Raw genomic sequence first — 12,612 nt, 5'->3', positions numbered from 1 at the left:
GCTGGTCCTTCATAAAGCCTAAATTTTAATCTTTCAACTCCACTCAGTGGAAACAACCTCATTAGTGTGTTAGTAAAAAGGGTCATGTAAAGAAGTCTTGCTCCAGCTCAGAAACAAGGCCGGTCTTGAGAAATAAGAGACTTGTTAAGAAAATGAATAAATAGCCATGTTATTCATACACTGGAATCGTACTCATCAATAAAAAGAAATGAGTTACTGATGCATTCAACAACCCAGATGAATCTCAAAAATATGTTGAGGGAAAGAAGTCGGACACACGAGAGTACAGGTGTATGATTTCATTCATACGAAGTCCAAGAACGCGCAAAATCGTCTCTTGGGGATATAATTTAGAACAAGTGTTGCCTCTGATGGGGCACTGGAAGGGATACAGGGGGATGCGATAGCAGTGCTTTCTATCTTGAATGGGGTGTTGGTGAACACCTTTGTTAAAACTCACCAACTATATGCTTAACATCTGTGCATTTTACTATAATTATTCCTCAATTTAAAAGAGAGAGAAAGAGAGAGGAGAAAAAGAGAGTGAGAGGGAGGCCGACCTGCTCAGGCTGTTGTAGAAAGAAGAACCCAGATGTCCAAACACAGTGGCTTCTGAGTGGCCCCCTGCACTCTCTCAACTTCTCTCTAAAACACATCAGAGGGGTGGGAGGGAGGGAGGCGCAAGAGGGAAGAGATATGGGGATATATGTATAGCTGATTCACTTTGTTATAAAGCAGAAACTAACACACCATTGTAAAGCAATTATACTCCAATAAAGATGTTAAAAAAATAAAACACATTTGAAGACATCGGGAAATTAGGAATCCCCCAACACTGTACAAAATCTGACAGAAATGTAATGTCAGAGTCTTGGCAACATCTCTACCCTTATAAAGTGCACGTTGCAGCTGTATGAAGAAAATCCAACCCAATTTTGAGCCCCTATCACACCCACATCCATCCCAGGAGCAGAGTGCCCCAGAAAAGGCGTGAAGGCCCTTGGCCCCTCCCACACCGTCTGTCCTCTGGGCTCTGGGGACTTCCAGCCCTTTCGGAATAGATCTCAGGCAGGCAGAACACCTTTTCCCAGCATCCACATCCACTGTCAGGGGCCACCTCTAACAGCTCGCAAGCTTTTTGATTTAAATTTCATTTGTTTCCGAGTAATACAAGTAGAGCGTTTTAAACGCAGAAATAGACTACTACGGAGCTTGTTACCAAAACAGCATGCTCCTGCCTGGCCCCTCCCACTTTCCTCCCTCTTCTCCAGAGACAGCAACTTCAATTCTTTTAGCTGTCGTCTCTGGTGTCTGCCTTCTTTTATATAAATAATGTGGTTATATTACATCCAATGTTTTTTGAACATTAAATATTGACTTCCTACTATGAAAAATAAGGATTTAGCTCTCAGGTCCTCACTCCCACACAGCTTTGACTTCCCACCTCCTTTCAGTGTTGGTTATTTATGTTATGTGACTACATAATGTTTACAGATGAGCCATATAACATATTGTAATTATATTTCTTGTACAACTTTTTATTTTTCCTGGAGTTAAGAATGACCTCTTTTTATTGTTTTCATTTCTCTGTCAAAGCTGCAAAGTCACCTCTCAATGCGGCTGCACAGGAGGTAATCTTCATGTTTATTTTCCAGCATACCTCCTGGAGCCCTTGTCCTCTGTTTCCATCTGTATTGGGTTGTCCTTGAGGCCCACTACAGCTACCCTTAAGGGAGGGTATCCTCCAGTAGCTTCCTGAGAAAGGGTGCGTGGAGGGTTAATATTTTGAGATCTTGAATGTCTGAAAATATTTTTATTCTTCTCTCACTCTTGAATGACAGTTTGGCTGTGTGTTAGGTTCTAAGAGGAGGATCCTTTTCCTCAGAAGCCATCACCTCCACTGTCTTCTAGTTCCCCGTGGTCTATTAAGTCTCACATCATTTTGATTTTTGATTCTTTCATTATGACTTTTTTTTTTTTTTTTTTTTTTTTGCGGTACGCGGGCCTCTCACTGTCGTGGCCTCTCCCGTTGCGGAGCACAGGCTCCGGACGCACAGGCTCAGCGGCCACGGCTCACGGGCACAGCCGCTCCGCGGCATGTGGGATCTTCCCGGACCGGGGCACAAACCCGTGTCCCCTGCATCGGCAGGCGGACTCTCAACCACTGCGCCACCAGGGAAGCCCTCATTATGACTTTTTTCTCTCTTAGGACACTTTCAGGATCTCTGGTTTTCTGATTTTCATTATAATATGCCTTGATGGGCCATTTCAACCTGGAAATCCAAAGGAATTGTGTTGTATTATTGCTTGATAATTTCATCCTTTACAGCCGTAGGTACTGAAAATACTGGCATTTGGAGGTCTCTCAATGGAAATGCCTGCTTGCTTCCTGATCACCATGGAGTGATACCCACAAGTTTCTAAGACCTATCAGTACATCAGCGCTTCCAGTCATCTGTTTTGCCCCTCTCTCGTAAATATGAACGGACATTCAAGGATGGTCAGATACTCAGGAAAGACTTGTGAAAATTAACAAAAGGAAACCTCACTAAAATGGAGCTGGGAGGCCAGAGGGGGAGCTCTCATGTACATACCACGCAACATCCATAGAGATCCTGACAGGTAGAGACCTACCTTGCATCTCTAGCAAGAAGTGACACTACTATACCACCTTGGGAGGAAGAAAGATTTCTCCTTGCCTGGCAACAGCTCAGCCAGTGAAAGGCCACTATACTTCAAAGTCCCAGTTTCCTCCAATGGACTTTTTGTTTTTAACAGCCACTCCCAATTTCCCCTTCTCTATAAAAGCGTCTCCTTTCTTTTTCTTAACTAGACTTGCATGTGGTTCACCGTAGTTGTGTGTCCTGAGGTGCAATTCTTTGCTGCTCCCAAATAAACTCGTTTTGCTGTTTTATTGTTTTGGGTTAACAGACTCTAACACTAGAGCCAGAAATCTGAGTTAGTAAAAAGGAACTTGGAGAAAATGGAGACAATTCAGATATCAGAATAAAACGTTATCTTCTCAAAGAGAAGAGATGTTACATCAATGAAATAAAAACAGGATGCTGTGAAAAATGAATAATTATAGAGACAAAAAAGTGCCCTTGGAAATTATAGCTAAAATAAAAGAAATTTGGTTATCTTAGATGTTCACTCTTAAACCAGTCACTTTGGACTTCCCTCGTGGCACAGTGGTTAAGAATCTGCCTGCCAATGCAGGGGACATGGGTTCAATCCCTGGGCCGGGAATATCCCACATGCCGCGGAGCAACTAAGCTCATGCACCACAATTACTAAGCCTGCGCTCTAGAGCCTGCGAGCCACAACTACTGAAGCCTGCGTGCCTAGAGCCCGTGCTCTGCAACAAGAGAAGCCACCGCAATGAGAAGCCCGTGCACATCAACGAAAAGTAGCCCCTGCTCACCGCAACTAGAGAAAGCCCACGCACAGCAACGAAGACCCAACGCAGCCAAAAATAAATATTTTTAAAAAATAAAAAATAAACCAGTCACTTTCCTCAGAAAAGAATCCTCCGATCTCCTGCCTTTGGAGATTAGCTATTAGCATTCTGGAACTAAGTGGGGAAAGGGGAGTTGGAGGGGTATCTCGCCATTTGGGATGTAGACTTCCACTTAATTCCCTCCATTTTATTTTTTCTCTCTTTCTTGAACTCTGATTAGTCGGATATTGGACCTCCAGGACTGATCCTTTGATTTTATTTGTCATTTAGTATATTTCATTACCTTTTTGTTCTACTTTCTGGGAAAATTTCCTCAACTTTATCTTTAAATCCTTTTAAGGATTTGGGAGGATGTGGAGATAAGCATATGAGTTAAATCCATCATGACTAACCAGAAATCCTTCTGATATCATTTTACATCTTGACTGATGGTACAGCTGACTCTTGAACAACACAAGGGTTAGGGTTGCCAATCCTCCCTGAAGTTGAAAATCCATGTATAACTTTACAGTTGGCCCTCCACATCCAATCTGCATCCACAGATTCAATGAACCTTATATTGTATAGGACTGTAATTTGTATTTATTGAAAAAAATTCACGTATAAGTGGTCCCCCACAGTACGAACCTGCATTGTTCAAGGGTCAAGCATGGGGATTTCCCTGGCTGTCCAGTGGTTAAGACTCCACACTTCCACTGCAGGGGGCACAGTTTCAACCCCTGGTCAGGGAACTAAGATCCCACACGCCGCATAGTGAGGCCAAAAAAACAAGGGTCAACTGTGTATTCTTCCGGGGAAGAATGATAATAAATAGGGAGGGAGATAATATGGAGGGTAGCATAGGACTAGTGGTGGCACTGTGCATTCTGAAAGGTATGTTCTCTACTTACCTACATGGTTAATGGAGATGCACTCTCACCTGGGCCTGGTGTCCCCAAGTCCAGTGCCGCTCTGAGCCCATGTCTCCAGAGAATAAACTTCTGGTCTTCTGTCATTTGTCCACTGGCTTTCCATTTGCTAAACTCTCCCAGAGGGGTACTGGTGAGATAGAAAAATAAGTGAACAGAGAAGGAGGTCCAGAAATAGACTTAAGAATATGTAAGACCTTAGTATGTGTTAAGGGTCACATTTCATGTTCATTGGGGGAAAGATGATTACTTAACACATGGTGTTGGGACAAGTAGCTAACCATTAAAAATAAAGAAAATTAAACCTTTACTTCAAGGCATACATTAAAATATTAATCTATATAGATTATCGATTTCACATAAAAATGAAACCAGAAGTATCAGATGAAAATATAGGTGAATATTGATATAGTCTTGGGGTGGGGAAGGCTCTCATGACATGAGAGCAATAAACATAAAGATCAATTTTATCCTAAATAAAAATTTGAAATTTTTCTTCATCACCCTCCCCTGTATGTGTGTTTGTGTATGTATATATACATACATAAATAAAATTTTAAAGGCAAACAACAAGTGGGGAAAATAGTTTGAACATGAATGTCAGACTAAGGGTTAATATTCTTAATATATACAGAGCACTTATTAATAAATAATTTTAAAATACCAACAGGACATAAACAGGTAACTTATAAAGGAAAACAAATTCCTTATAAATACCTGAAAAAATATTCAGCCCCATTAGTTATATAAACAAGTACAAATTAGAGATATCATTGTCATCTTACCTAATTGATAAACATTTTTTACAGTTTTATTGAGATGTAACTCAGTTACCATAAAGTTCACTTCTAAAGTGTACAATTCAGTAGTTTTTAGTATGTTCAGAGAGTTGTGCAACCATCACTACTATCAAATTCCAGAGCATTCCTGTTATCCCAAAAAGAAACCCCATACTCATTAGAAGTCACTCCCTATTACTCCCAGCCCTTGGCGACCACTAATCTATTTTGTCTCTATGGATTTGCTTTTTTTAGACATTCCATATAAATGGAGTCATACACTATGTGGTCATCTTGCCTGACTTCTTTCAGCTAACATAATATTTTTAAGGTTCATCCATGTTGAAGCACGTATCAGTACTTTATTCCTTCTCATGTCTGAAAAAAATTCCATTGTATGTATATACTACATTTTGTTTATCTATTCTGTTATGGATAAACAACCAAAATGTCCAGTTTATGGACATTTCGGTTGTTTCCAATTTATGACAATTATGAATAATGCTGCTATAAACATTCATGTACAAATTTCATATGGACATACATTTTTATTCTCTTGGGTATATAACTAACAGTGAAACTGCTGGCTCTATGTTTAACTTTTTGAGGAACTGCCAAGCTGTTTTCCACAGCAGCTGCACCATTTTACATTCTCACAAGCAATGCACAAGGGTTCCAATTTTTCCACATCCTCACCAACACTTGTTGTCCATCATTTTAATTATAGACATCCTAGTAAGTGCAAAGTGGTATCTCATTGTGGTTTTGATTATCATTTCCCAAATGCCTAATAACATTAAGCTTCTTTTTGTGCTTATTGGCCATTTGTATATCTTCTTTGGAGAAATGTCTATTCAAATTCTCTGCCCATTTTTAATTGGGTTATTTGTCTTTTTGTTGTTGAGCTCTAATAGTTCTTTATCTATTCTGGATACAAGTCCCTTATTAGATATATGATTCACAAATATTTTCTCTCATTCCATGCATTGTCTTTTCACTTTCTTGATGGTATCATTTGAAGCACAAAAGTTTTAAATTTTGATTAAGTCCAATTTATCTCTTTCTTCTTTGGCTTCTTGTGCTTTTGGTGTCATATCTAAGAAAGCTTTGCCTAATACAAGGTCATGAAGATTTACTCCTAGGTTTCCTGAGTCTTATAGTTCCAGCTCTTGTATTTAAGTCTATGGTCCATTTTGAGTTAATTTTTATATATGGTGTGAGGCAGAGGTTCAATGTCTTTCTTTTGCATATGGCTATATGAGTCCAAGCACATTTTGTTTAAAAGACTATTCTTTCACATTGAATTGTCTTGGAACCCTTAGGTTTTCAACCTTGACATTAGTTGAAAAATGATTGACAAAGATTTTTAAAAGATAATACCCAGTTTAGGCAAGACTGAGGGGAAGTCTTACACACTGCTAATGGGAGCATAAAAGAGGAACAGCATCTGAAGGGCAATTTGCCATGTATATCCGATTTGAAAAATATGTACTCTGATTCAGGAGTTGTACTTCTAGGCATTTATTTCAAGGAAGATGTTACGTATAATGGTGAACAACTGGAAGTAACCTAAATGTCTATCAGTAGAAGACTAGGTGAATAAATTGTGCTATCATTTCATCTGTACACTGAAATATGATGCAGACTTTAAAAATGATGAAATGATTTATTGACTTGGAGCAATTCCTGTGACCTACTGCTAAGTGAAAAATAAAAGCATGTTACAAAGTGCTCTTTATAGTAGTATTCCACTTTATAATATATTTTACTTATGCATCTACATTCATAGAAATAGCTCACTGTTAACAAAAATGTTAACAGTGGTTGCTGCTAGGTAATGGGATTTTGGCTGGCTTGTATTTTCTTCTTTATACTTTTGGTGCATTTTATGTATTTGCTACATGAATATATATTGTCTTTATAGTCAGAAAAAGAAAAGCTATTTTCATTTTGTAGAAGAATGTCCTCAAGGAATATATATTGTAAAAGACTATTCAATGGTATGGAAATATTTTCATAATATGTTAACTGAAAAAAGCAGGTTATAGTATCCCACTTAAAAATTTTTTAATGTAATAGACACCATATTTCCTAGGTACTGTGATACTTTTTTTCCACCACTTACTATTTCTGAAATAAAAATGTCTCTTACAATCAATATGAATATTTAATGTAGTGGTTCCCCCCTCCCGGCCTGCCTGAAAAGCTGTTATTAATGAGATGAGGCTTCTGGCAATCTGAGACTTGAGAAAGTGCCATATGTGTGTAGAGAAAAGACTGGAAGAATAGACACCAAAACGTGAGCAGTGTTTAGCTCTGAACTGAGATTTTTCTTTTCTTTTTCTTTCTTCTTCTTCTTCTTTTTTTTTTTTTTCTGGTTAAGTATAGTTTCCAAGTTTTCTGTAGTACGTGCATAAATAAACATAAAGAAATCAGGAAACCGGCTGCCCTGCTTTTCAAGGAAGAAGCAGAGTGTGAGGGTATTTGGGACTTTGGGCCTTTACCAAAATAAGAGACTAGCAAATTAGGGTGCACACAAACCACCTTGCATGCCCACTGAGGGGTCCCTGGCTGGGCAGGAGCTGGCAAAGCAAGCTTGAGAACAGATGGTAGAGTTCGGTCAGCGGGAGCAGGGCTCTTGGATCAATCTTAGTTCTGTGTGGACAAGGAAATCCCTGTGAGGTATGAGTGAGTCCAGATGGCGGGGATGCTGGCTAATTATGGAGGAGAGGGATGTCCAACACCGCGGGGCCACACAGATATTTTCCAGGAGTATGTTCTCAGTTACTCAAGAGAGACCAAGTCCTGCATGAAACAGAAAATGAGTCCACCCTTTTTGAAAGTCAAAACTTACATTGATTAGAGAATTCCCTGGCGGTCCAGTGGTTAGGACTCAGCACTTTCACTGTGGTGGCCTGGGTTCAATCCCTGGTCGGGGAACTAAGATCCCGCCAGCAACTCTGTGCAACCAATAAATAAATAAATAAATAAATAAAACAACTTACATTGGTTTGAGGTGAGCCCATACCTCAGCCAAAAGGGCAAGGTAACTACAGGAGATGAAGGGCATGGAGCAGAAGTGGAAGACTAATGGCCACAGCAGAACTTCGATAACCCCTGAGGAGGCTAGCAAGCTCTGGGCCTCTGCTTAGAAGGGAGGGACTCTGCCTTGCAGCAACTGTGACTGGGGCACAGAGACAGTGCCAGGCACAGCGCCAGGTAGGAGCTTCACATACAGGATCATGTCTAATCCTCATAACAGTCCCCCAAAATAAGCAGCCTGAGGCTCCTAGAGGTTATGTGGTTTGTCCCAAAGCACACAGCCTGTAAGTGATGGAGTGGATTCCCACATTACTAGAGTCCATCTCTAAAAAGGGAAAAATATTGAGCAAAGTTAACACTCATATTTGTCATGAGTATTAACTCATTACTTACCATAGTGTTAGCTGGAAAAACAAGTTTCAAGCAAAAATCTTCAATCTGATCCCAATATTGTTTTTTTTTAATCATGAAACATAATTTTCTTTTTAAATTTTGTGGCTGCGTCACGTGGCATGCGGGTCTTAGTTCGCCAACCAGGGATGGAACCCGCGCCCCCTGCAGTGGAAGCGCAGAGTCTTAACCCCTGGACTGCCAGCGAAGTCCCCCCAATATTGTTTTCTTAAAAACTATGTATAATATAGAAAAAAAAAAGCTGCAAGGATATACACCTTAATGGTGGATATGTTTCAATAGTAGGAATCTAATTTTAAAATTTAATATTTTCTTTAGTTTTTTCTTTTTATTAACTTCCTCTGCACCCCCTCCTTGAGCATGTAAATCTTCTTAAAGCAGAGAAAACAAAAAGGCTTTTCAGAAGCAGTTGTGAGGACTAGTGGATCAAAGTTTTCAGAAGCAGTTGTGAAGACTAGTGGATCAAAGTAATGAGAATGAATTACAGTGAGATTTTAATGACAGAGAAATCCAGGTTCTTACTAGCTATGTGAGTTCTACTTGGCTTTGCTAAGCCTGTTTCCTAAACAATAAAAGGGAATTATAGTCTTGTCCCCGTGAGCTGGTGCCAGGATTAACTGAGATGCAATGTACACAAAAGTCCCAAGCACAGTACTTTGCATAAGGATAGTGTTTAATAAATGTTAAACCCGACTCTTGGTGGTCATAGCTCTTCCTTGCTGCCCCAGGAAGGCCACGCACCTACAGCTGTTTCAGAGAGCAGAACGGAATCTGGCTGTCTTGGCAGGGGCCCCTTACTGGACCTGCAGCTGCCTGCACACCTGACACTTTCCCCTCCTCATTTTTTTTTTACCATCTGGTGACTAACAGGATCTTATTCCTTAACCCATTTTCACCCAACTACTTGCCTTCCTCTCTCCGTTTGTCTCAGTGTCTCAGCTGTTTCTAGGTAATATTTTTGAGTACACGTGACATTATTTCAACATAACACATTTGCAGGGCACCTATGTTCTAAAGATGGCCCCAGGCTCCTGCTCTCCATTCATATCATCCAGAAATATTTGTATGAGCTCAGTCTCGCTGAGAATTTAGATCCTTCAACAACTCCCACGTGTTGCCTAGCTGCTATAACAGGCACACAGACCATATTGTGGAGACTCAGCGGACGGATTTACCAGTGTATGCAAATGTGTATGGGAGAGGAGGGAAAGAATGGAAGTGTTTAATATTTAGAGTAATGATTTCTTCACCCCATCTTATGCATCACCTTCATAGACTGTCTTTCTTAAAGAGAAAAGGTGCCGATTCTGGAAAACTGGTTTCAAGACCAGTTAAGCCAATGCCTGAGTGGGCCTGTTTCATCTTCAGATTTGCTGAAGTCTGTTCACAGACACAAAGTTTGTGGAAGGCTCTGATCATCTGATGACGTTGCTGAGGCAGTGGGGTGGAGAGCAGATCCAAGGAGTTACAAACTAGCTCCGAGTGTTCTCAGACATTTTGGAGCTTACTGGAATACACACATTCTGATTAACAAGCAGTTTTAAGGGTCAAAGGAGTGCCAAAACCAGGCATTGTTTGATATCTGTATTACTTATTAGGTAAACATTAACATCAATGGAAGTAAAAGAGATTTACCCATAGTTCAGACTCCCTCACAAACTAAGATGTTTTCGCTTTTCCTTATTCCCTTCCAGTCCTTCAAATCCATAAATCCAAAATCATGATAATGATTGCAGCTTAGATACAGTTCAATATTCTACTTCTTTCTCACACCCAGATGCATACACAGAATGATGTTAAGTACAGCAATATTCACAACCAGGACAGTTGTGACAACAGCCCCTTCAGGCCTGTGGACTGACAGTCCAGTGGAAGATGTTGGCAGGGCAGTGAGACACACCCTGTTCTGCCTGTGTTATTTATGCCTTTGGCAGTGAAGCCCCTGACAAAGAAGCATGTCACTGGAACACATGCTCTTTGTTCACAGAGGTGCATGCCAGCACCGGCTGTGTCAGAAGGGACAGTGCCGGGTCTGTAGTCTCTCTTCTGGCTCTTTTGCTTTCTTTTTATTTGCTGCACATTGTGGCTATGTTTATTAATTACTTTGTAGCTTAATCTTATAAAACACACATCTTGTGAGTTCTCATACCGTTGAGTTGGTCATAAAGAGAGGACAGGATCCCAAGATTCTGCCCTCTTTCTCCCTAAGGATTGATATCACCTCCCCCACAAGCCACCAGGTTCCCACTTTCTCTAGCACAGAGCTACCACGGCCCAGTCTCCTTCAGCATCTCCCCTTTACCTACAAGATGGCGCCTGCAGCCTCTCTTTGGTATTAAAGCCTCTCTACAATTGTTCCCAACCTACTGTTTCAAAGCAGACCCCCATGCTACGATTTCATTCCACACAGACCGATAGTGTAGCAGAAGAGACACAGGCCTTGGAGTCAGACCCATCTGGGTTTAAACCCTAGCTCCACCTCTTGTTGGCCACACAGCTTCAGTTCCTCATCTGTAAAACGACTAAAATACAATCTACTTCACAGGGTCGTCTGAGCATTAAATTAGAAAGAACGTATTAAGCCCTAAAAGTGGATGCTCAATCATTGCTTGTTAGCTCATGGAACTAATTTGCTAGTTTTTTTGTAAAAGCCTTCATCTCATGGCCCTGCGGTTCTCATAACCTTACAGTTACAGACCTAGTGTAACATCCCGAAGAGCACTTCCCTCATCATTTTCCCGTCACAGAGATGACTGCTGAGACTAACCTTTTAAATACAAGACTCAGGAAACAACATACTAGAAAGGTTCTTTTTTGCCTTTTTCCATAATCCTTCTAAAACTTTTTTGTTTTGACATTTTAATGCATCTGATATTTTAAAAATTGATATAGGTAGTTTTGTTTGCCACTAAATGAACTTAGGTGAAATGGAAGAGTGCAGTCTTTCTTAACTTGAAGAAAACCTTAGGTTAATGCATAGAATTGTAAGTTTTTCTCTCTTCATAAATTATTCTCAATCTTGGAGCCTCTTGTCCATACTAGAATTAAGATGGTATCTGATTTGACACGTGACGTATTTACTTATTTTAAGCTGAATGTAACATTATTTCCCTGAGGTCTGCAAAGCCGACTTAGTGCTCTAACCCTGTCTCTCAGGGAGCTCTGAGCCAGCCCATTACAAAGGCTACCTGCCAATCCCCGAAATGGAGACCATCTAGAATCCACACACCTCACAGGGGTGCCCTTAAAAATAAACGAGATAAAAGTCTTCGAAGAAACTGTAAACTCCGAGGCCCCATTAGAGATGCTAATTGCTGCCTTCGCTAGCCTATATTTAAATGTTAGAAAACCCAGGGAGATTCTCCCGGACTTGGGGATGCTCGGCTCCCCTGTGGCTTGGGCAAGCGGCCGCGTCTGCCGTGTCCCCGCCGGCCACGAAGGCCGACTCCGCCCGGTGCCACGCGGTAGAACGCGGGCCCGCCGCGATTCTGCCCCCGACGAGGATCCTCGCAGCACTTCCAGCCCCACACGGTCAAGGGGACGCGGGGCTCGGGCTGTTGGCCCCACACGGTGCGGAGGAGCGGGAGGTGAACCCGAAAGCCCTCGTCCCGCGCTCTCTACAAGTCTCCCGCCTTCGCGGGTGTCGGGAGGGCCAGGCCGAGCCTCCGCGGAAGGACTTGGCCTTAGGTACCCCCTCAGCCAGGCTGTAAAGTCCCCCCTCAGCCCTCCCGGCAAACGTCCAAGCGCGGTCTGGAGACCCGTCTCCGGGCGCGTCGAGGAGGGACCCCGGGGTCTCAGCTTAGCTGCGGGCGGGGAAGCTCCCGAGGCGGGTCTTACATCAGCCACCCCCACGTGCGATCTGAGGGCGGGAGTAAGTCACTCCCGTCCACCCGGCTGCGCTTTTTCCCCCCCAGCCTCCGCCTCTCCCGCCGCGCCTCTCCCCGCCCCGTCCTTGGTGCACCGCGGCCGCCGAGCCGAGCGGCGCCGCGCGGGGCCGAGTCGAGCCGAGCAG

At 42.1% G+C, this 12,612-nt stretch overlaps 1 protein-coding gene across 8 annotated transcripts in view; it reads right to left on the bottom strand.

Annotated features, from left to right (window-relative positions):
* The window catches only part of HEMGN (hemogen), a 42,662-nt gene extending 30,132 nt beyond the window's left edge, over positions 1 to 12,530 (bottom strand). For 2 of the 8 annotated variants that reach the window (XM_067743868.1, XM_067743869.1), the window contains exons 1-4: positions 8,583 to 12,530; positions 8,002 to 8,107; positions 4,380 to 4,498; positions 561 to 645 (exon numbers count right to left, since the gene is read on the bottom strand). Coding sequence is in view for 3 of the 8 variants with exons in the window: in XM_067743863.1 (XP_067599964.1) it covers positions 4,380 to 4,474 (95 nt within the window). In the remaining 5 variants the exon portion in view is untranslated. Of the gene's footprint in view, positions 1 to 560; positions 646 to 4,350; positions 4,499 to 8,001 lie in introns of all 8 variants that reach the window. The other 6 variants (XM_067743866.1, XM_067743867.1, XM_067743862.1 and 3 more) reach the window with 4 other exon arrangements.
* Between the last annotated feature and the right edge of the window lie 82 nt (positions 12,531 to 12,612).

Source organism: Pseudorca crassidens, chromosome 7, assembly GCF_039906515.1.
Source record: "Pseudorca crassidens isolate mPseCra1 chromosome 7, mPseCra1.hap1, whole genome shotgun sequence".
NCBI lineage: Eukaryota > Metazoa > Chordata > Mammalia > Artiodactyla > Delphinidae > Pseudorca > Pseudorca crassidens.
The sequence above is the reverse complement of the archived record's forward strand: the minus strand, read 5'-3'. Positions and strand labels throughout refer to the sequence as shown.